General features: G+C 35.6%; 1 protein-coding gene across 1 annotated transcript in view; it reads left to right on the plus strand.

Moving 5' to 3' along the window:
• Positions 1-26,388, plus strand: part of LOC150107826 (Fanconi anemia group J protein homolog) — a 463,872-nt gene that overhangs the window by 207,363 nt on the left and 230,121 nt on the right. The window contains exons 13-14 of the mRNA XM_090391581.1: positions 11,410-11,456; positions 11,554-11,706. Of these exons, the coding sequence (XP_090247707.1) occupies positions 11,410-11,456; positions 11,554-11,706 (200 nt within the window). The remainder of the gene's footprint in view (positions 1-11,409; positions 11,457-11,553; positions 11,707-26,388) is intronic.

A 26,388-nucleotide genomic window follows, 5' to 3' on the forward strand; every position in this document is an offset into this window, starting at 1 on the left:
TTTTTCTGGGTGTTGCGGCTTTTCTTCTTTCTGTGATGTCCGAAAACTACTGAGTGTGTTGAGGGGGGGGGGGGTAGGCAATTTGGGAGAATTAAATTAGAAAAACCTGGGTTTTTTTCAGTAATATATATATATAAACATATATTATTATGTTATATAGGGTGGGGAAAGGTGAAAGGGTTGATTTTTTTATATAGGGAGGGGGAAGGGGGAAAGGGGGTTGATAGGGTGCGGTCCGTTTCGACTATTTTTGGTCGTCATCTGAACACATTGGAAAAGTGGATGCTATGTCAGGTCGGGTAGGTGCTTCTGTTTTTGAAGTGTTTGTGTTATTGCCTATTGGTCGGTGTTGTGACCTCAATTTTATGTTGTGAAGCTTCCAAACCTCGGAGATTATGTAGGGCCTGTGTACGTTGATAGAGTTCGCGTCACATTTTATGGCTATTGTTTCCGATATTCTAAGCATTGTTTCATTGTCTTGTCTGTCTACTATGATGGCCTTGTCGATCCGGGATATGTTTTTGTTCAAGGGTGTGAACAGCTATTTCCGTTTTTCCTGTGCTTTGTATTCGATTTTTCTTTTTGATGTTACATTTTTTAGTGTTTAAATGTTCAGGAATAGGGATGTTACAATCACGGAAGTGTTCTTGTAGTCTTGCCCATAAAGACCTGATGGTGGAACCTGTGTAGGTGATATCACAGTCTTTTTAGCAGGGATTATAGACTACATTGTGATGTTCAAATATTTCTTTTTGTGTGTGAGGTTTGGTGGGTTTTAGGAGATTTGCCAGTTTTTGGTTTGTGGTGAATACCAGTTTGTAGTCAGTATGTTTGAAGATGTATTTATAGGCTTTGTATGTGTTTTGGGTGTATGGTAGTTTGATAATTTTTTGTGTTGGGAAGTTCGTTTTGGTACTTGGGTTGTTTTGGCAGTTTTTTGCCGTCCTGTTTGTGTAGTTAATCAGTTGTGTAGGATAGTTGCGATTTATGAAGATCTGTGTTAGTTTTTTTATTTCTGCGTTTAGACTATTCTGATTGGTTGAAAATTTGTAAGCATTTATGAATTGTGATAAGATGACAGATTTTTTAACAGAATATGGATGGTATGAGTGAAAATGGAGGTAGTTTCCGATATGCGAGGGTTTGTGGTATACTTTCATGGCTATTTTGTTGTGTGTTCTGGTTAATGTCAAGTTTAAGAAATTGATGGATTTGTTCTGTTCGGTTTCTGTGGTGAATTTTATTATATTATTTATTATTTTATTATATTATTATTATATGTTATATGTACACGATCATAAATGTTTATAATTCAGTGACCAGTATGTGAGAGAAACATGTAAACACAGAGTTCTTTGGAAAATGACTAAAGTTCTAAAGTGGAAATTCTTTCCCTTAACACTGCTAATTTAAGCTAGTGTATATAATTAAGCCAAAAAAAAAAAAAACCAGAAAGAATAGTTATTAGCAGGGCTGCAAAAATAAAAAATAAATCTTCATTCCACAAATTTTATTTCCCAAAGTATTAAAATATACACCACAACGTAGTCATCATCATCAAATTCCTGACATATATCCTCAAGGGGTATATAGGATATGATAGTACTACATGAAAAACTTACATCATTACTAACTTCCTATTTACAATTTTCCTCCAAATCAATCTGTTACCTGTCAAGACTTCGACATTATCAGATCTTATATTTTTGTCTTCTAAGGCACTTTTTACTGTATCAATCCACCTACATCTCAGTCTTCCTGTGGGTCTTTTTCCTTTCATCCTGACAAAAAACACTTGTTTAGCTAATCTTTACTCTTCCATTCTGTTTAAATGACCATACCATCTGAGATTAGCTCTGCTAACACATGCTTGGGTGCTAACAATATTAAGATCTTTACTAATATCCTCATTTTTAATATGATATTTGCCATTGATGCCATCTGTTCGCACTCCTAATCTTTCTCATGACTCTCATATCTATGGTCTTTAGTCTTTGGGCAAGTGTTTTATTTCTAACCCAGCTCTCAGATCCATAAGTTAAAATTGGTTTTGAATACTGTCTTGTATGCGGTTAATTTAGTGTTTTGACTGATTTCTCTCTCATTCCATATAAATTTATTCAGTTCACTTCCTACCATACCAGCTTTGTTGATTCCGTTGTCTATTTCCATATTTAATTTATCATCTTCACTAAAAATTATGTTAAGTAGCTGAATTGTTTTGCTTGTTCTATTTTTGTTTTGTTCTATTTAGGTTCTCTATTTACACTGCAATTGATATTTTCAGTGTTTCTGCCTATTTTCATTTGTATTTGTCTTGTTATTACTCATTTTCATACCAAGTTTATTACAACAGTTATTCAATTTAGTCAGGGAATCTTGCAGACTTGTACTGGATTTATTTAAAAGTACAACGTCATCTGCATAAAGTAAAGAGCTGAGATTAACATCTCCAATTTTGATATCAGGTTTAATACCAGTTTCCTTCATTATATGATCCACATAGATAATGAATAACAGAGGGAATAATTTACATCCTTGTCTGACACCAGATTTAATATTAAACCGTATTCCTGTACTTCGTTCAATTCTAACTGCTGACTTACAACTCAAATAAAGAGAAGTGTTACTTGATATAATGCTCCATTGACACAATACAACTGTACTGTTTTGAATAGCTTTTCTCATAAATAATAAAGGAAGCTAGAATAAAAATAGATAGAGGCTATTTAACAATAATTGGTTTATATGCCCCAGAAGAAGGAAGAGAACAGGATAATATTGATTTTTATAATCAGCTACAAAACATGTATAATAAAATAAATAATAATGATTACATAATTTTAGCAGGAGACTTAAATGCAAGAATTGGAAACACAAAAATTAATAATAATATAGGAATACATGGAGAACACACTCTAAACAGAAATGGTAAAAAATTGATTGACTTTGTAGTTTATAATAACCTAAAAATAATGAATTCCTTCTATAAACATAAAGACATACATAAATATACTTGGGCAGCAAGAGGATGGAAATCAATATTAGATTACTTCATATTAAATGAAAAGACAGGAAAATTTTCACTAGATGTTAGAGTTCACAGAGGATATGAAATAAGCAGTGACCACTTCCTTGTTAACATAAAATTAAGATTACCACCTAAATGGCTACAAGTAACAAGAACAGAAAGAAAAATTGAAACATTTGTTTATAAAACTAGACTATTGAATGACACAAATGTACAATGGCTATATGAACAAAGAATTAACCAGTATCTAGATAAAATAAAACAAAATGAAGAAATAGAAATAGAATGGCTTAATATAAAAACGATACTAAATGCAGCAGCAAATGAAAGCTTAGGAAAGACCAAAAAATTCAATAAAAGAAAAAAACTGAAGATCTGGGATGATACAATCAAAAAAGAATCAAAATGAAAAAAAGAAGCCTATCACAAATGGTTAAGCAGTAAAAGATTAGAAGATGAAATAGAATATAAAAGAATAAGAGCCATAGCTAAAAGAGAAGTCAGAAAAATACTATAGAGAATCATGGAATAAATTTGTTTCTAATTTAGAACATGATTTATATAAAATAAGACCCAATGTATATAAGATTTTGAAACACCTAAATGCAGATACCAAAGAAAACATAAAATTAAACACTGAATTGAAATTAGAAGAATTTCTAAATTACTACACAGAACTGTGGACAGACAAATATTTTAAAAAAGACAACTGGCAAACAATTAACGAAAATGAAAAGGAAATAACTGAAGAAGAATTAAAAATCAGCCTGAAAGAAACAAGAAATGGAAAATCACCTGGAGAAGATAAGCTAGGTTCAGAACTATATAAATATGCAGGAACAAGATTCAAAGGAAGACTCTTATTATTTTTAAATAAAATTTACTCAACTGGTATCCACCCAATAGAATGGAAAAAAACAATTGTGATTCCTATCTTTAAGAAAGGTAATAGAGATGACCCTAAAAACTATAGAGGTATCAGTTATACTAAATTCATGTTACAAAATATATAGCAGAATCTTAAATAACAAACTAATGAAATATTCCGAAAACTTTATTCTAGAGGTACAAAATGGATTTAGAAAAGGACGATCATGTATAGACCCAGCCTTCTGCCTAAAATTAATAATAGAGAAAAGAAGAGAATATAATTTAGAAACACATATTGCATTTATTGACTTTGAAAAAACATTTGACAAAGTTAAAAGAAACATATTATTTAACATATTAAAAGAAAGACAAATACCAAATAATATCCTAAAAGCTGTCACAAGTATATATGAAAATAATCAAATACAAATAAGATTAAATCACGAGCTATCATATACAAGAGAGATAAACCAAGGGGTCCGACAGGGATATCCCCTCTCAGCAACTCTTTTTAATATCTACTTAAATGAAATAATAATAAAATGGAGTAAAAACTTACATCAAGGAATTAAACTTTCACCTACAGTTAACTTAAACACTCTCCTCTTTGCAGACGACCAAATAATAATTACAAATTCTGAAGATAACTTACAGAAAGCTATTTTAAATCTAAATGAGATATCCAAAGATTATGGTATGATAATATCAACGGAAAAATCAAAAACTATGGCCTTTAAAGGACAAGATCCAGCAAGAACTAAAATAGTATTAGATAACAAGATCTTAGAACAGGTGAATTCATTTAACTACCTAGGATGTATGATCACTTATGAAAATGAAAAAGATATAAACATAAAAATTGCAAAATATTTAAAAATAACAGGTGTAATTAACTCTATATTTCAACCAAACCTAGTTCAAAAACAAACCAGGCTAAAAGTATACAATACATTAGCCCTACCGGTCTTAATGTATGGAAGCGAAATCTGGACAATAAAACAAAAAGACAAACAAAGATTAACAACAGCAGAAATGAAGTTTATGAGAAAAACTGCAAAGTATACCATATTTGATCACAAAAGAAACGAAGATATTATGAAAGAATTAAACCAAGAACCAGTAATTGAAAAAATTAAAAAATATAAACATAAATGGATGGAACACGTTCAAAGAATGAAAACAGAAAGATTACCACAACAAGCCTTAAAGTACAAGCCATTAGGAAAAAGAAAACCAGGACGTCCTCTTAAACGATTCAACGATGACTTTTAAGGCCGGAACAGGCCATACTAGGCCTAAATCCTTGATACGTATGATGATGATGATAAATAATAAAGCTTCTCTCAGCATCTTGTCATACCTTTTCCAGATCTACAAAACTTAAATACAGATGTTTGTTTTCTCACGATTTCTCGTGGGAAAACAAACTATTTTTCATAAAGTGAAAAGCAATTTTTTTAAGTAATTATTCCATACATCAAGGATATCTTTTTGTCCAGTTTTCATATCACCTTTATCATCTCTAATTCATTTTATTCCTTCTTTTCTGAGCTTCAACAATCTCCAGAATATCTTGACACCTTCTTGATATTTATTTTCTGTATTCTTACTGAAGTCTTCCCATTAGCTAGTTTTACACAGTGTATAGTTTTCTTCTTTTCATTCACTTCCTCATTAACTTCCTGTGTCCACCATGAAGTTCTGAGTTTTCTCTCCTTGCAGACAACCTCACCACATGCCTCTCTGGCTGAATCAATCATTGTTTTCTTCAGAGCTTGCCACTAAATCTCCAATGTTTGGTTCCTGTTCACAAACTCTTTCATTTTTTTACTAGAATAATGTTTGTGTATTTTATTCTACAGTTCACATCTGAGAGCTAAGAGTAAGTGTTGCTTGATATAATACTCCATTGACACCATACAACTGTAATGTTTTGAATAGCTTTTCTCTTGGCAACTTGTCATATGCCTTATCGAGATCTACAAATCTTTGCTTCTCAACTTTTATTCGCTTTAAAACTTTGTTACATTTTCTTCTCAATATGAAATTCAATTTTATCCTGGTCAAGACTAAATAGTGATCGCTTCCAATTTCAAATCCTCTGTACACTCTAGTGTTCTGCACCAGGGAGAACACATCATTATCAACAATAACAGTGAATGAGACTTCTCTTATTCCTTGCATCTTCTATCCATGTGCACATTTTTTGCACACAACACACAAAACTTGTGCACATTTTAATGTTGGAACATTGTGTTAATAAAAACCAGTCCATATCCTGAGTAGAAATCCAACAAGTATTTGCTATTATTATTATTATTAGCTTTGTTCTTTTCTCCAAATTTTCCCAAAATAATTCTGCATGTCTGACAATCATTTCCCACTCTGCTATTTAGATTCCCAACAACGACCAGCTTTTCATTTTTCATTGTGTTAGTTTGCTTTCTCCAAAGCCTGTAAATATTCCTTCACTTCTACCTTAGTAGAACCTTCTTTGGGACTGTAGGCATAAATAAGTCCCATTCTGATATTTGTCCACATCGTTCTACTTGATATTGACTGCCATTCAAGAAGATTAGCTTTGTATTTAGTGTCAAATACTATGGCTATTCCTTCTTTTCCTTGATTGTCATTGCCTGTATATAACATTTTGTATTTATTGCTCAGAAAGATTTCACCAGTTTTGATCTTTTTTGTTTCAGTCAACTCTATTGTGTTAATATGGTTCTTATCTAATTCCTCAGCTAGCTCAATTTTTTTTCCATTCAGGCTTATTATGTTGATAGAACTCTTTTAATGTTGATTTTGAGTGTTTTAGGATATGTTCCAGTAGCTGACTTTTTGCTGTTTGCCCTGGTTCCTTGGCAAAAATAGCAGAGGCCTTGTATAACTGGGCGATGCCCCAGCTGGGGCATTGCCCAGTTAAGCAAGGTAGTGTGCACAAGGCAGTGTCCACAACATAGTGTGCAGAATAAACAGGTCTTGTGCCCATCCTAATAAGATGTAGTACTGCCTTTCACTGTGATGATTTACAGCAATCCTATGGGGAAAATTTTCCACAACTGTACAATAATGATCAGCTGGAGTTTTAGACCCCTCTTTCTATAGGCTAGTAAGGAGGTCCTGGGCTGTTGTAGAGCAGATGTCCCTTGACTTAACCATGTTCATCCCACAGATTAACATGGTTGATCTGTGTGATGAACTGTTGAATTCAGTGATTTGTGGTGTTGAATTCAGGGCTTTGTGGAGGCCAGGGAAGATGGTGGAAGTCATTGTCATGCTTGCTGAACCACTATAGAACAATTTTTGTATGAAGGACAGTAGCATTTTCATCCATGAAACAACTTTCACCTGCTCGATAAGAAGTCATCATTGCAGGATGGACTTGATAGGCAATAAAATTTAGATATTCCTTGGAGGACCCTGGCTTTCCAGCAATATCAGGCTACTCATTTCATACCAACAGAACATGCCTCAAATTTGACACCACCTCCAGAAACTTTAGTTGTGTTCACAAGACAGAGTAGGTTCATTACTTCATGGGACTCTTGCCAAACTCCCTGCTTATTATTGGTAGAGAACAAGATTGACTCGACAGATACATCACCTTCTGGTTCTTCACAGAAATCACTGGTTTCTGTGAAGAATAGTCATGCGATTGCCAATACTGATCCTCTTAAATTCCCTGCATATATTCAGCAAGATATTTACTGACATACTCAGGATGTCAGTGAAGCTTTAGGACTGGATGGTATTTCACCACGAGTTTTGAGAGAATGTGCTAAAGACCTGACAGCTTCTTTGACCTGGATTTTCAATGAAAGTCTAGCTACTAGGTGCCCAGGGATTGGAAGGAAGGTAAGATAATGCTATTGCCTAAGGTCAGAAGCAGACTGGAAGTGTCTACTTATAGGCCAGTTTGTGTGTCGTCGGTAGTTAAGATCTTGGAGAAATTAGTTAGGGACCGTATACAACATTAGTCAGATGAGGGTAATGTTATCTGTGAGAGTTAATATGGATTTGTGAAAGGCTTGCTCGTTTTAGTAATATGCTAGCCTTTTATAATAAAGTTACAAGAGCAGTAGATGAGGGAAAGGTATATACTGCCATTTTCTTGGATTTAGCGAAGGCATTTGACAGGATGCTACATGATTAGCTGATATTTAAGTTGCAACACATGGGTTTGGATGTCAGGTTGGTCAACTGGATTCAGGATTGACTGTCCGATAGGTATCAGAGAGTTGTGTATTGTGGGGCAGTTTCAAGGAGGCAGAGGGTTACAAGAGGGGTCCCACAAGGCTCAGTACTGGAACTTATATTGTTTAACCTTTATATCAATGAAATTGTCAGTGGATTGTAGGGGATATTCAGTTGTTTGTGGATGATGTGAAGCTGGGAATGGCTATTAGTAATAGTGCAGATGTGGTAGCCCTGCAAGAGGATCTGAATAAGCTAGACAGATGGGCAAATGAATGGGGGTATCATTTTAATGCCGCAAAATGTAAGGTCTTGAGGTTTGGGACACATTGATGGGATGCTGAATACTCTATTGGAGGAGCTATACTGAAGGAAGTAGGGGAAGAGGTCTGGGGTTGATGATTGATAGAAACCTGAAATTTAGGGGGACATATTGCAAAGGTGGTGAAGGTGACACAGAGGATCGCTACAATAATGAGAAGGTTGCTGACCTGCAGAGATAAAAGAGTTATCATTCCATTGTATAAGACCCTGATCAGACCACACTTAGACTATTGTTTTCAGATTTGGTCCCCAGGATTTGATGAGGATCAATTAACTGTGGAAAGGATACAAATGCTAATAACAAAGATAGTTTCAGGACTGTACAATGTTAGTTATGAGGATCAGCTGAGGAAATGTGGACTGCAGAGTTTGTTGGATAGAAGAAGGAGAGGTGTATGATTGAGACTTTTGAACTGTTGAGACGTGGTTATAGGGTTGACACTGGGGAGTTCTTTTGCTTGGTTGAACAGCGGGAAGGAGTGATGACAAGGGGCCATCCCTGGAAGTTACGAAAGGAAACTGTGAGCAAGAGGGTGAGGAGTGGTTTCTCTGCATGGAGGGTGGTTGAACCATTGAATGCATTGCCTGATAGTGTTGAGAGTGAGAATGGTCAATGAGTTTTATGAATGGTTTGATAGACTTTGTGTTTCCTAAGAGAGACCTCCCATGACAAGTCTTGATAGACTTTGTGCTTCCTAGGAAACACAAAGTCTATCAAGAGTGTGTTTCCTAGACTTTGTGTTTCTTAGGAAACACAGGACATCCTGTGATGAGTCTTTTGACTTTATGGAGGCCTGAATAATAATAGTAATAATAATTCATGTCCAGAAACTATGCAGTTACATCAGCAGCTTTATGACACAGTGCATTGTCTTTGCTGAAAGAGACAATAGTTCCATAGAAATGTCACAAAGCAGGATGCATTTCATTGTCAGGGTTTGTGGTGCCACAAAGAGGTTTAAGGCCTAACCATGAAAATCAGGTCCATTCCATGACACCACCTCCTCGAAATTTCATAGTTGGGGTTATGCACTTTTTTAGGAGACATTGGCTGTGTAACTGCCATACCCACATCTATCCATCTTCTCAGTTGATGGTGTAGTGTGATTCGTCGCTCCATAACACAGCTTTCCTGGCTTCTGCATCTCATTGTCCAACATCTTCTTTACACCACTGAAGGTGATACTGCATGTTGGTTTGGGTAATATGGGGTTTCATATTGCAGTTCTACCACAGAATTCCATTTTATGAGTCTCGGTTCTGAATGTTTTTGTGCAGATTCATGTTCCAGTCGATGCCTGTAACTACACATTCAGTATGTAGTTACAGGCATGAATGAATGGCTGATGAATGGCTGTTTTTACATATTATTCTTTGTAGAACTGTATGGTCATGTTTGGTGAATGTGGTGTGTCATCCACTTTAGGTAGCACTAAGAGTTTACTGATTCCCTGCACTTCCATCTCAATATGGTATCACTGATTGTTGACCTAGTTTGGTTCATTTTGTCAACAATTTGCCATACAGATATTACTGCCACATGGAATTCTATCACAAGGGCTCTTGCAGTTTCTTCAGTTCCTTCGCAGCCATTTCAGTTGGCCACAGTTGCACTGACTTAAGAACATTATAACTGGTAATTAGTTTACGGAATTAACAATGCATATAAAGTATATTAATTAAAGGTTTTCACCAGTACAGCCGCTCTGGGCTGACAGACCATGCCTTAGATACTCACCATAGAATTCGTTGGAAGAAAACAAAAATAATACACCGCAGCAAGTTTAAATATGAGAGATTATTCAAGGAATCTTCAGCAGCTCTAAAAACGTTCCTAACCTCAACAAATTTGGGTGCATGAAACTTCCCCAAATTTGGGAGACTTACATTTTGAGAACTTCAGCCCAACTGCCAAGTCAACCAAATTAGCCCACCAGAGGGCACCATTAGGACTTTAGGAACAATATTAGTTTCTTGCTTTCTTCCTCATTTGCTTTTGTTAGTGCCTGCGTGCACATACCATATCTTTATGTTCCTGAAGATGGCAACGTGACGTTGCCGAAATATAGAAGTTATTTATTAAAGTTACCTTTAATTAATGTACTTTATGTGCGTTGTTAATTCCGTAAACTAATTACGTTATGTATGACCAACGTACAAGCCTTGCTACTAGAATTAAGAACATTATATTCCTCCAATTTATACTGGCATACTGACTACAAATATGTGACTTGTTACATGGTAATATACACTTTGCCCATAGAGGTTTGTGTTGACTTTTTTCCAAGCAATGTATAGTGTCCGTACCTTTTCAAGAAACATGTCAACAGATGATTTTTTTTTCATCCTTAATTACTCCCCCCCTCCCCCCATACAGAACTCTTGTGTTATAGGTTGTGTGGAGTTTATATCAAAAATAAATATTTCAGTAAGCCAGTGCATATGTAGTGCTTTTGAAAATGGCATTTGCTTTCATGATGCCAAGCTGCTCACAATATGTTTAATTTTAATTGCCAACCAAAGGGAAAATTTTTTGAGACCTTTCTTCAGCTGGTCCTAATTTAGTTGTCCTTTTGCATGGACAATTTTTTTTTCCTCCTGGAAACTTAGGTTTTTAACTTGCATCTCAAAAATTGATTACTGTAGAAATCACAACATTGAGCACATCAGTCTCGGCTGTGATTATAAGGTTGAGTTCTGGATGCCAGGGCATCTAGGGGGGGGGGATCTCACAAACATAAAACTGGCTTCTAACACATTTCACAGCAAATTGTTGTACATCTAAGTATAGTTTTGAATTTGAATACTTTGTGGAATTTATGCCATTGTCACTAGCACAGCTTAGTTTCCTGCTAATGATAACATTGTATTATGTATTAGGAATCTATAAGTTAAGTAAGTTTAACAGACTTAAGTTTTCTGAACTTTTTAAGCACATATTTTATAATGAATATTTTTTAAAAAAATCTTACTCTCTTTGCTTGCAGCTTCTGCAGGAGTATTGCCTGAAGCTCATACTGTCTTTGCCAGATTGGTAGGTGTGTGTGGTTTTTATATGGTATTTTGATTGATTACTGAATGGCATTGGTATTTTGATAAGCTGTTCTGGTAGTTAACTTTGTTTCTTTCAGCTTTCAGGACTTAGTATTTGGCTATCAAAACATGGTTCCAATTTACCTGACTATAATGAATTTAATCAAGCAAGCAAAGTCTGGAGTGGAGAAGAGCTTGTTGCGGTTTTAACAGACATGCAAGCAGGACCTGATAATTTTCAATATCTCAAGGTATTTTTTACAATAAATGCTTCAACAGTCAAGAACCAGTATCTCTAATCATTCCATTTTAATTTTGCATAAGATTGAACTTTTTTGTTAGTAATAAAAGTAGTTGTTGTTCATAGATAAAGTAATCTGTAGGAATAGAGTAAAGTTGTCCCCTTGGAAACTGCAGAGACACTAAATTTAACCTCCAATCTTTTTTAATTATGCTAAGAAAGATTGGAGTATGCCTTCTTTCCTAGTGTAAGAAAGAAGATTTGAGGTTATATCAAGTGCAATCCCGTTCTGTCTAAAGATTTGGATGTTACTGAAACTAAGAAAGGGAAAGTGTTTTTTTTTTTACATTATAAGAGAAGATTGAGTTTTGTTAGCATTGAGCTTATCAGATTTCTAAGGTAATACACCTTCCTTTATCCGTTAGGCTCACTGGCCTGTCTCAACATTATAACTTGCCTTTCTAGTTATTGATGTGATAAAATGGTTAGCTACATAATCTGCTGTGTCTTTTTGCTACATGTATTCTCTGGCTGCCTTGTCTGTCTTGTGGAATGAAATACCAGAGTTTCCAGGACTAAAACTCTTGCCACTTCCATATGAGATCATTAATTCAGTTTCAGTGAAAAAGTCCAGATCTAGCTGTGGCATGTTGGGCTGTTGAAAGACTCTGCCTTAAAACTAAGGCATAATGCATGCATTAGTTACAACACATAATTTTTTTACATTAATTTAATAAGTACATCTTTAGAGTAATACAAAGTGGTTACATTTAAGTTAGGCCAAATGAGACCTAGGATCAGTTTTAAAATTGGTAAACCATGAGTTAGGCATACTATTAATAGGAAATGATGGAAAATTGCACATACAAACTTGATCTTTAATTATAAAATGTTCACCCATGTTTCACGTGCTTCTTCAGTACAGAAATGGAAAAGCAAATTATACAAATAATAGAGATTCTAAAAAAGTGTCACTACTAGCCATAGTAAGCTAACAAAATGGTCAACACTTTTCTAATTATATAAAGTATACAATTAATTGAGAAAATTAGGAAAAGTACTAACTGCTATAAAGGAGATAAATGTAGTGTATTCAGATCTACTTAAGTTTGAGGGACAATGAAGGAATGTTTCATAAAAGTTTCCTGACAGAAACATTCCACAAGAAATTTGCTCTTATGTAGGAGTTTAGTCTTATTCCCAAGGACACTGTGTTCAGCAAGCCCATCGTTGTTCTTGATGTAAGACTTATGTTCTTCAGAATAGATAAAATGCAGGTCATCCTGATTGGCCATAATAAGACAAGTCACAAGAGGTAGAAATCTGTTGAAAAATTGGAAAACCTGGTGAAGGAAGCTCATCCTTTGGAGGCAAGAGAAAATTGGAGATTTTAATCATCATCATAATCAAATTCCTGACATGTACCCTCAAGGGGTGTACAGGATATGATAGCACTACCTGAAAAATTTACATCTTTACTAACTTCCTATCTACAATTTTCCTCCAAATCAGTCTATTACTTGTCAAGACTCCAATATTATCATTATCAGATCTAATATTTCTGTTGTCTAAGGCACATTGTACCGGATCAATCCACATATATCTTGGTCTTCCTCTGGGTCGTTTTCCTGCCAACCCGGCAAAGAACACTTGTTTTGCTAATCTTTCCTTGCCCATTCTGTTTAAGTGACCATACCACCTGAGATTAGCTCTGCTAATGCATTAATGGATGCCGACAATGCCAAGTTCTTTCCTAATATCCTCGTTTTTAATATGATATTGCCATTGATGCCATCTGTTCACGCCTCTAATCTTTCTCAGGACTCTCATATCTGCGTTCTCTAGTCTTTGGTCAAGTGTTTTACTTCTGACCCAGCTCTCAGATCCATAAGTTAAATCTGGTTTGAACACTGTCCTGTATACAGCTAATTTAGTGTACCGACTAATTTCTCTCTGGGTGCTTAAGGTTCAAAGCTGTATAACTGAGAGGAGACCTTTACATAGCTTTTAAAGGAATGCGGAGAACCGACCAGGGTTTCTAACCTAATGTCCAATCCTCACCTTCTCGTGGTGCACCTTATTGGGTATCTACTTGGATACTGAACGAACGAGGATGGGCTGGCGATTTGGGATTTAGCCGACCAAATTGTATTCTTATTGGTTAAACCAAAATAAAAAATGATGGTACAACATGACAAAATTTCATTCCGGCTGGGGCGTTGCCCGGTTAAACAAGGCACCCGTTGTTTTCGCCAGGGAACCAGAGCAAACAGTGAAAAGTCAGCTACTGGAACAAATCTGAAAACAAACCCCAACTAAACATCACCAGAGTTAAAGATCGGTACTATTAACGTAAGAAGCCTGAATGGTAAAGAAATGGAGCTAGCTGAGGAATTAGATAAGTACTAGATCGACATAATAGGGATGACTGAAACAAAAGAGACCAAAACTGGTGAGATCTTTCTGAGCAATAAAGACAAAATGTTATATTCAGACAATGACAATCAAGGAAAAGAAGGAGTAGCCATAATATTCAACACAAAATACGAAGCTAATCTTTTTGAATGGCAGTCAGTCTCAAGTAGAGTAATGTGGGCAAATATGAGAATGGGGAACTGAACAATGAGACTTATTTGTGCCTATGATCCCACAGAAGGTTCTACTAAGGTAGAAGTGGAGGAATTTTTTGATGCTTTAGAAAAAGCAACTGACACAATGAAAAATGAAAAGTTGGTCCTTGTTGGGGATCTAAATAGCAGAGTAGAAAATGATTGTGAGACATACAAAAATATTTTGGGAAAATTTGGAGAAAAGAGCAAAGCTAATAATAATGGCAAATATCTGTTGGATTTCTCCTCAAGACATGGAATGGTTATTACTAACACCATGTTCCAACATAAAAATGTGCACAAATTCACATGGAGAGAAGAGGCTAGGAATTAGAAAAGTCTTATTGACTATGTTATTGTTGATAGTGATGTTTTCTCCCTGGTGCAGGACACCAGAGTGTACAGAGGATTTGAAATTGGAAGTGATCACTATTTAGTCTTGAGCAGGATAAAATTGAATTTCATATTGAAAAGAATAATATGTAAGAAAGTTTTACAGCAAATAAAAGTTGAGCAGCTCTCAGATGTGAACTGTAGACTAAAATACACAAAGATTATTGAAGAAAAAATGAAAGAGTTTGAGAACAGGAATCAAACCTTGGAGATTCATTGGCAAACTCTGAAGGAAACATTGATTGATTCTGCCAGAGAGGCATGTGGTGAGGTTGTGTGCAAAGATAAAAAAATCAGAACTCTCTGGTGGGCACAGGAAGTTAGAGAGGCAGTGAAGGAAAAGAAGAAAGCATATCAAAAGTTCCTGTAAAATAAGTCAGCTTGTGCTTTTAGAGAATATAGAGACAAATGCAAGAATGCTAAACACTGTGTAAAACTAGCTAAGCAAAAGTCATATAAAGCAAGAATATAGAAAAGAAATATCAAGAAGGAAATATTCTGGAGGTTGTTGAAGAAGCTTAGGAATGGAGGAAAGTGTGCTGTAAAAGGAGTTAGAGATGATAAAGGTGACATGAAAACTGGAGAAAAAGATATCCTTGAAGTATGGAGTAATTACTTTGAAAAACTGCTAAATGAAACGAGCGGTGATGACAGAACAGTGGTAAAAAACACTGACCAGGCATACAGGCAGGAATACATATACATACTTGAATTAGAAAAAGCCATCAAAGGTTTGAAATGTGGAAAGGCAGCAGGAATAGATGATATTCGACCAGAAATGCTGAAGTATGGTGGTATAAGAGTCTTACAGTGGCTGCACTGCATAGTTCAGAAAGCCTGGACAGAGGGACGAATTCCCGATGATTGGAGTAGAGCTCTCATAGTACCCATATATAAAAAGGGAAATAAAACTGAATGTGAGAATTACAGAGGTATTTCCCTACTAAGTGTTCCTGGGAAGATCTATGCAAGTATACTCGAGAGACGGTTGAGAAGAATTGTGGAAGAAAAGCTTGGTGAAGAACAAGCTGGATTCAGGCCAAACAGAGGCTCTCAGGATCAGATCTTCACTTTACGACAAATAGTCGAGAAAGCATGGGAATATAACAAAGATCTGTATTTAAGTTTTGTCGATTTGGAGAAACTCTTCAATACGCTGCAGTTATATGGTGTTAATGGGGCATTATATCAAGCAATACTTAGTCTTTATTTGAGTTGCAAGTCAGCAGTTAGAATTGAAGGAAGTACAGGAAGATGGTTTAATGTTAAATCTGGTGTGAGACAAGGATGTACATTATCCCCTCTGTTATTCATTATCTATATGGATCACATTATGAAGGAAAGTGGTATTAAACATGATATCAAAATTGGAGATGTTAATGTCAGCTCTTTGCTTTATGCGGATGATGTTATACTTCTAAATAAATCCGCTACAAGTCTGTAAGATTCTCTGACTAAATTGAATAGCTGTTGCAATAGATATGGTATGAAGGTCAGCAATAAAAAGACAAAGACAATGAAAATAGGCAGAATCATTGAAAATATCAACTGTATTGTGAATGGAGAACCTGTGGAACAAGTAAAACATTTCAGCTACTTAGGCACGATTTTTACTGAAGATGGTAAATTAAATATAGAAATAGACAACAGAATCAGCAAAGCTGGTATGGTGGGAAGTCAATTGAATAAATTCATATGGAATAAGAGAGAAATTAGTCAGAACACTAAATTAGCTGTATACAAGACAGCGTTCAAACCAGTTTTAACTTATGGATCTGAGAGCCGGGTCAGAAGTAAAACACTTGACCAAAGACTAGAGACCGCAGATATGAAAGTCCTGAGAAAGATTATAGGCATAAACAGATGGCATCAATGGCAGTATCATTTTAAAAATGAGGATATTAGAAAAGAACTTGACATTGTCAGCATCCAGGAATGCGTTAGCAGAGCTAATCTCAGGTGGTATGGTCACTTAAATAGAATGGGAGAGGAAAGATTAGCAAAACAAGTGTTCTCTGCCAGGTTGGCAGGAAAACGACCCAGAGGAAGACCAAGATATAGGTGGATTGATACGGTACAAAGTGCCTTAGACGATAGAAATATAAGATCTGATAATGTTGGAGTCTTGACAAGTAACAGACTGATTTGGAGGAAAATTGTAGATAGGAAGTTAGTAATGATGTAATTTTTTCATGTAGTACTGTCATATCCTGTACACCCCTTGAGGGTACATGGCAGGAATTTGATGATGATGACTTCCTACCATACCAGTTTTGTTGATTCTGTTGTCTATTTCAAATTTAATTTACCATCTTCAGTAAAAATCGTGCCTAAGTAGCTGAAATGTTTTACTTCTTGCACAGATTCCCTGTTCACAACACAGTTGACATTTTCAACAATTCTACCTATATTCATTGTCTTTGTCTTTTTATTGCTGACCTTCATACCATATCTATTACAACAATTATTCAATTTAGTCAGGGACTCTTGCAAACTTGTAGTGGATTTATTTAGAAGTATAGCATCGTTCCCATAAAGCAAAGGGCTGATATTAACATCTCCAATTCTGATATCATGTTCAATACCACTCTCCTTCATAATGTGATCCATATAGATAATGAATAACAGAGGGGATAATGTACATCCTTTTCTCACACCAGATTTAACATTAAACCATCTTCCTGTACTTCCTTCAATTCTAACTGCCGACTTACTACTCAAATAAAGACTAAGTATTGCTTGATATAATTTTCCATTGACACCATATAACTGTAGCGTATTGAATAGCTTTACTCTTGGCACCTTGTCATATGCCTTTTCCAGATCGACAAAACTTAAATACAGATCTTTGTTATATTCCCATGCTTTCTCAACTATTTGTCGTAAAGTGAAGATCTCATCCTGACAGACTCTATTTGGCCTGAATCCAGCTTGTTCTTCACCAAGCTTTTCTTCCACAATTCTTCTCAACCGTTTCTCAGGTATGCTTGCATATATCTTGCCAGTGACACCACTCAGTAGGGAAATACCTCTGTATTTCTCACATTCAGTTTTATTTCCCTTTTTATATATGGGTACTATTAGAGCTCTACTCCAATCATCGGGAATTCGTCCCTCTGTCCAGGCTTTCTGAACTATGGTGCAGCTACTGTAAGACTTTTATACCACCATATTTCAGCATTTCTGGTCGAATATCATCTACTGCTGCTGCCTTTCCACATTTCAAGCCTTTTTCTACTTCAAGTATGGATATGTATTTCTGACTGTATGCCTGTTGAGTGTTTTTTACCACTGTACTATCACTGCTTGTTTCATTTAGCAATTTTTCGAAGTAATTACTCTGTGCTTCAAGGATATCTTTTTCTTCTGTTTTCATGTAACCTTTATCATTTCATGTAACTTTTTCCTCCATTTCTAAGCTTCTTCAACAACCTCTAGAATATCTTACCACCTTCTTGATATTTATTTTCTATGTTTTTGCCAAAGTCCTCTCACGACGTTTGTTTAGCTAGTTTTACACAGTGTGTATCTTTCTTACATTTGTCTCTGTATTCTCTAAGAGCACAAGCTGACTTATTTACCAGGAACTTTTGATATGGTTTCTTCTTTTCCTTCACTGCCTCTTTAACTCCCTATGTCCACCATGGAGTTCTAATTTTTCTATCCTTGCACATAACCTCACCACATGCCTCTTTGGTTGAATCAATCAATGTTTCCTTCAGAGTTTGCCACTGAATCTCCAAGGTTTGATTCCTGTTCTCAAACTCTTTCATTTTCTTTTCAATAATATTTCTGTATTTTAGTCTACAGTTTACATCTGAGAGCTGCTCAACTTTTATTCACTTTAAAACTTTCTTACATGTTATTCTTTTCAATACGAAATTGAATTTTATCTTACTCAAGACTAAATAGTGATCACTTCCAATTTCAAATCCTCTGTACACTCTGGTGTCCTGCTCCAGAAAGAAAACATCACTATCAACAATAACACAGTCAATGAGACTTTTCTTATTCCTTGCCCCTTTTCTCCATGTGAATTTGTGCACATTTTTATCATGGAACATGGTGTTAGTAATGTCCTGAGCAGAAATCCAACAGGTATTTGCCATTATTATTGGCTTTGCTCTTTTCTCCAAATTTTTTGAAAATATTTTTGTATGTTTGACAATCATTTCCTACTCTGCTATTTAGATCCCCAACAAGGACCAACTTTTCCTTTTTCATTGTGTCAGTTGCTTTTTCTAAAGCATCAAAAAATTCCTCCACTTCTACCTTAGTAGACCCTTCTGTGGGACCATAGGCACAAATAAGTCTCATTGTCCAATTCCCATTCTGATATTTGCCCACATCACTCTACTTGAGACTGCCTGCCATTCAAGAAGATTAGCCTCGTATTTTGTGTTGAATACTATGGCTACTCTTTCTTTTCCTGAGTATAACATTTTGTATTTATTGTTCAGAAAGATCTTACCAGTTTTTGTCTTTTTTGTTTCAGTCACCCCTATTATGTCGATCTGTTACAATTCCTCATCTAGCTCCATTTCTTTGCCATTCAGGCTTCTTATGTTGATAGTACCGATATTGAAAGTGATGTTGAGTTGGGGTGTGGTTTCAGATTTGTTCCAGTAGCTGACTTTTCGCTGTTCGCCCTGGTTCCCTGGCAAAAGCAACGGGGACCTTATTTAACTGAGCAACGTCCCAGGCAGCATGAAATTTTGACATGTTGTACCATCATTTTCTATATTGGTTTAAGCCAATAAGAATACAGTTTGGTTGGCTAAATCCCAAATTTAATGACAGGACAAAATGATACGAAAATGTTGAGAAGCTTTGAAATTTTTGCAATATGCTCAGATATTCCTTTCACATAAGGCAGTGGAATATGAGTGATTTCATCTGAGGCAAGAATTTCATAGCTGCTGAATGCTTTGATCATGAAGACTTCCAAGAAACAATTTGACAAGAAAACTGATATACTGTGATGCAATTCTTTCTGTAGAAGCTCCTTTGTTGGGCATAAATAAGGAATACAATGTATTAAGGTCTTAATAGACCCAATATTTTTACTAGGATGATGTGGTTCTGCATGAATTGTGAGTGGTATTGTGAGTCTTTATGCAAATATTGAGAATTATGCACTGCCATCAGGTTAACAAACAAATCAGAAAAGGCTAATTAGTTGTTTTCTTCCTTTTTTCTAAAGTATAGAATTCTGGGATAAACTGTATATGATTAGGATACAAAATGTAAATCAGAAGAAGAACCATTCCAAACTGAAAACACTTCAACTCCGCAGTTTGTCTGGGAAGGTATTTTACCTTACGAAATAAACTATATGAACAGACTGACTGGACAGTAATGCAGAGTTCTTTCCCTCTCTCATATGCTCATTATTTTATGCTGTCTTCTGGACAATATTTCTCCAAGAGCTATGCTCTGGTACAGATTCCTTTTTTGCAGTTTGTAATCGATTCATTAATTTATGTTTCATGCCTGCCTTTTCATATTTCTGCACATGCTTATTGGTTCCTCTATTTTCCACATCCCCCCCTCCCCTTTTTCATACTGTTTTTGGTTCAGTTTGAAACTCAGTACTATACATTGAAATCATTCTTACTTTCAAAATATCCAGTTTTGTTCAATTTTGTATTTTTTTAGCCAATAAAACATTAATACGTTGCCTACTGTTGGTAGCTTCTTTAAAAGCTTGGCTAGTATTTCTCTGCAACTTTAGGAACTGCATGAAATGTTTCAGAGATTTTTATATATTGGTCATTATTTTCAAATTGAAATATCCAATGTATTTTGATATTTATTGTCATTAAACTATTTTTGTATTTGCATGTATTAATTATTAATCTATGTCACGAGTTTCAATAAAAAGAAGATAGTGAATCTATTGCCAAGATGTAATAGGCGTTAACTGGGAAAGTGAGCTGTGATTGGGAATGATTTAATTTTATTTTTGATTATTATTGATTTTATTTTGTAAGAGAAATAGTAGTGCGCAATATCTTTGTGTGATGATCAAGTTTGTACTTGTGGGATGGATTGCATTTGATTGGATTTGCTGTCAAGACAAATCTGGCAGCATAGTGTCTATCTTGATTATGGATACATATTCTGATGCTAACACTCATCCAACAGTGATTTGGCACTAAAGCTGATCCAACTCTTGCCAACCCCATTTTCCCTCTATGACCTGTTGTTTCATGTAATTATTCCTTAGCAACTGTATAAATCCCTTTCATCTTGCCATGCTCCTTTCCTCCTTCCAGTTGATGTCCCCCAAGTCTCCCATAATAACTGTTTGGCTTACATTCTTTGTGCTAATCTGGTGATACATGGCATCAACATCTTCCTATGGACCCCTAATCTATAGCAGTACCCAACAATATATTTTATCTTATTTGCCTCTATCTCACACTAGACAGCCTCAAATGAACCATCTCCTTCAGACCGAAAATCCTCTTTAACTGGTAATTTTGTTGGTTGTAATTCTGCATCTATCATCAGCAATACCCCACCTCCTGTCCTGTTCCTTCTATCCTCCTTGAAAATACAATCTCCTTTACATTCCATTCCTGTAATTATATCATTTTCAGTCAATAAGGTCTCACAGATGCCTATAATTTTTGGGCAAGGCAAGCTTTCCAATGCCAAAAACTCCTCACTCTTATTCCTGATACTTCTTGAATATGTGTACATACATTTCAACATCCCTTTGTAACCATAGTTACCCTTGTGTAATGTCATTACCAACCCACTCAAATTTGGAGACATGTGAAATCCCATTTGCCATTGCATAATCATTACTGTACACATGCTCATTTATCACAGGAATGGCCAGACACATGATTGATTTCATCCTCCTTAATATCTCTAGTTTCTCTGCTTTTGCACTACCACACTCACTAAACAACACTTTCTCCATATGTATAACTTCAGAGTCATTTAAATGTAGTCCGTCAGGCATATATACCTGTTGCCCATCAAATTCATTCTGTACATCAATAAAGGGAAAACCATTCCTCCTGCACAATTTCTCATTGGCAAGCATGGCACTTCTCAGTTCTGCCTATCATACTGAGGCAGCAGACTCTCACAATCTTTACTTTCTTACTCCTCATTTTTGCTTCTACTAACAACTCTTTCATATCTTCTCTCATTGCATATTTCTCACCTTTCAAATCATTTATTCCAGCCAAAACAATTAACGTTTGCTTCATTCTTCTGCATACTTACAAAGTTACTAACAACCTTTTTCTTTGCACCTGGAATGCATCCCTTCGTTACTTTCTCATTAAGCATACTTCTTATTACCAAATCCCCATACAATACTATCTCTTTTTTCATTTTCTCTGGAATGGCATGTGATTCAAGTATCTAGAAAAGACAGGCTGTTTTAATATGTCTATATAATGAACTGGATAATGGGGTGTTGAAATGTAAGAGAAAGGAGTCTGTGTCAGAGCCATGTGGCCAAATAGAGAATACATCAATGTTTCTTATCCATATAAAAGGACCGAATTGCAGTATCAAGAGCATTTTTTGATATGCTCCATATGGAAATCTTTGACCTTTGAGTTCTCAATAAACTGGTCAACAACTTCTTCTGCAGCTTATCCCACTTAAGTAGGGTCGCTGTTTCTAATGAGTTCCATCCTCCACTAGCTCCCCCCCCCCCCCCCCCAATATCTTCTTTGGCCTCCCCTGATTCCTCCTCCCATGCACATATCCATCTGCATGACCTTTCTTCCCACAAACTCAGCCTCCCTCCTCGTCACATGACCAAACCATCTCAACCTTGCCTCCTGTATCTTTGCTCCTAAGTTCATGACTATCATAGTCATGAACATAGTCATATGATCCTTTCTGGTTGCACCACACATCCACCTAACCATTCTCATCTCTGCTACCTCCATCCTGCTGATGTTATTTTTCCTCAGGGCCACAGTTTCCATAGCGTACATCATAGCTGGTCTCACCAATGTCCTGTAGATTTTTCCATTTAGATTAACCAGCACTCTCTTATATAGCACTCCAGCCATCTCTTTCCAGTTCCTCCATTCAGCTTGTATCCTGTATCCCACTTCCTTTTCAGCCTCTCCATCCTCTTTCATTGTTGAATTTAAGTACCTAAAGTCACTAACTTTCTTTATGGCATTTCCTTCCAGCTCCAGATCTGTCTCTTGGCTGCCATCCACTTCACAACACATGTACTCTGTCTTACTTCTGCTCAGCCTCAAATCTCTCTCTCTTCCAGTACTCTCCTCCATCTTTCTAGTTTACCTGCCACTTCTTCTGTTTATTCTACAACAGAATCAAGAGAAACTGGTCAACAACAACAAAATAAAGTCTTAATAAAAACTTCCACTAGCTCTAATTCAGAGTATTTTAGTAATATGAGGTTTCAACTTTTCACTACTAGAAATATTGGTAACCACTAGTCATATAGCAAATATATGACTTCTGCATTACTTCAACTTTGGTATATCTTCTGGGTCTGGCTCCACTGATGAGAACTCAGAAAAGGTCTAAAATGGTCCGGATAATGACCGATGATGCTTAATTCACTCTAAAGGATGTGTGCTTTGTATTATGGGATGCTAAGGCAATTAATGTGAAGCTGTTAGCTTCTATATATACAATTCATATTTGTAAATTTAGGATCACAAAAACACACGTGTTGAACTGATTATTTTATTAATTACTAATAAAATAAAACTTGACATTTCGACCCCTGTATCGAGGTCATCATCGGAAGAATACAAGTGTATAAGGAACCAAGCTACATACTCTAGCCCTGTGTACTGGTAAACTAAATCTACATAGTTAATTAATCCTTTTCTCTAGCCTGACCTCTAGTGATAAAAAAAAATATATATATATAAATAAATAAATAAAAAATTAAAAAAAAAATTCAACTACAATAAACTGCTAAAGTCCTCATGTATTAATATTCTTCTGGATTTGTACAGCTCTGATTGTTATAATATGATTTCCTTCAGTTGCTGTTGAATGTTACAAACACTTCACCAGGTTGTCTTCTTGTAGTGGGATTTTTCTATGGCTAGTTTAGGTTGTTATACAGGTTGTAGATGGGTCCTCCACATTCTTGGAATGGTCAGGCCATCATTTTTGTTGAGATTTGGGTTGTGTTTGAGCATTTCACAAGACTGTTTAAATTTTCTCTCAAACCATGTTTTGGTGTGGTGTAGGGACTTGGTATTTTTCCAATCAATTCTGTGGTATGTTTGGAGTGTGTGGTCAGAAAGGCCAGTTTTTCCAAAATGGAGGTATTTAATGTGTTGTTTGTGTTTGTCTTGTCTGATTGGAATAGTTCGCCCTGTTTCCCCTATGTATAGTATGTTACATGTGCATTGTATTTTGTATACCCCTGGGTGGGCTAGGTGTGGAAGTGGATCTTTAGAAGAACTCAGTAGGTGTCTTAACTTATTTGGGGGTTTAAAGGTGGTTTTAATGTTGTATTTGCGTAGTATTCTGTCTATTTTTTCAGAAATGCCTGTAACATAAGGAATGGCAATAGCATTCCTGAAATCTTTTTTTCTTACTGGTATCTTTGTGGAGGATCTTGTGAATAGTTTTTTTACTGTATCCATTTTTTATAAATGTTTGGTTGATGATCTTGTATTCCTGGTTTAGAGCTTGTTCATTAGGACAAATAGTTAGAGCTCTTGTGTTTAAGGGTGCTTATGACACCTAGTTTTTGTGTTGGGTGGTGATAAGAATTTTTGTGTATGTATTGGCCTGTGTGTGTGTAGGTTTGCGGTAAACTGAGAAGGAGAGACAGCCAGAGGGAACACATGTGACAAGTTTGTCTAGGAACGGAAGAGAGTTGTTTTTTTTCCTTTTCAATAGTGAATTGGATACGTTTGTTGTTTGTGTATTTAGAGCTTCGCGACCGTGGGGCCAAATGGCAAAAATATCGTCGACGTATTTGAGCCAAATTTTGAGCTTTAGACATGCTGTCTGTAGAGCATGTTGCTTAAAGTCTTCCATATAAAAGTTAGCTATTGGAGGGAGAAAGCGGTGAGACCATGGCTGTACCTTCTTTTTAAAGGTAAAATTTGTTTTGCCACACGAAATATCCTAGTTTTTGTGTTGGGTGGTGATAAGAATTTTTGTGTATGTATTGGCCTGTGTGTGTAGGTTTGCGGTAAACTGAGAAGGACAGCCAGCCAGAGGGAAGACGTGTGACAAGTGTGTCTAGGAACGGAAGAGAGTTGTTTTTTCCATTTCAATGGTGAATTGATACGTTTGTGTTGTGTGTTTAGGTGGCTAAGGTGGCTTAGAGCTTCGCGACAGGAATATAAGGTCATCAACCAAACATTTATAAAAAATGGATACAGTAAAAAAACTATTCACAAGATCCTCCACAAAGATACCAGTAAGAACAAAAAAGATTTCAGGAATGCTATTGCTATTCCTTATGTTAGAGGCATTTCTAAAAAAATAGACAGAACACTACGCAAATACAACATTAAATACCTCCATTTTGGAAAAACCGGCCTTTCTGACCACGCACTCCAAACATACCACAGAATTGATTGGAAAAATACCAAGTCCCTGCACCACACCAGAACATGATTTGAGAGAAAATTTAAACAGTCTTGTGAAATGCTCAAACACAACCCAAATCTCAACAAAAATGATGGCCTGACCATTCCAAGAATGTGTAGGACCCATCTACAACCTGTATAACAATTTTAAAGGTAAATAAATGCAGATTAATAGAGGAAGAAATTTTGCACATACCTTGTTTGGATGTTAGGATGTCTTCGTTCTCCATACTTCTGTTGTTGGCTGTTAAAAAGAGGGGGGGATTCGGAAACATGGAAGGGTGTTTGAGACAAGGTGGGAAGATAAATTAGAAAACCTGGGTTTTTTAAAATAATATATATACATATACATATATATATATATATATATAATATAATATAATATAATATATATATATTATATTTAAGGGCGCTTCTTGGGGAAGGGTTATATGGGCAGGGGAGAGCGTAAACTGGGTGAGAGCTGTTGAGATTCTGGAGTAAAAAGCCAATGTATTTAACCCTTTCTGCCTGAATGATTTCAATTGGAATCACTAACTTTCTTGGCTTTCATAGCCCATATTACTTGGCAATTGATTCCACTTGGTATCGTACGTCATAGTTACATTTTTGCCGACAGATTGCAACTGTGTGAAAAATACTTGATATTCTTGCTTTTTTAGACCTAAAGACAAAATAAATAGAAAATTTTTTTTCACTTGGAAAAAAAAAATTCCTGTCAGAAAGAGTTAAAATAAGGGACACTCCTAAATGAAAACAGGCGAAGATAGCAGTAAAAATAATATTTTTTTAAGAGCAGTAACATGGGAATTTCCAAGTAATAATACCTAAAAGAAAAAATATTTATCATCAATTCTATATACTATGGATGTAGGTGAAGGAATTTAAAATAAAAAGAAGGAAAAAAAACCAAAATAATGCATTTATCATACTGTCCTTGAATAGCGTACATTAAATAAGATCACACTGATATTTAGACATTGTGCCTCCTGTGGTAAAACACAGAATTGGGTGGCTCTGAAAATTTTAATTGGTTATTGATGTACTTGGCTAATTGAGGTTCAGATAATAGAGTTCACTATATTATTATATGAATCAGAGAAATGA

The sequence above is a fragment of the Typopeltis vanoorti genome, chromosome 4, assembly GCF_054136105.1.
Source record: "Typopeltis vanoorti isolate ZY-2024b chromosome 4, IOZ_Tvanoo_1.0, whole genome shotgun sequence".
Lineage (NCBI taxonomy): Eukaryota > Metazoa > Arthropoda > Arachnida > Uropygi > Thelyphonidae > Typopeltis > Typopeltis vanoorti.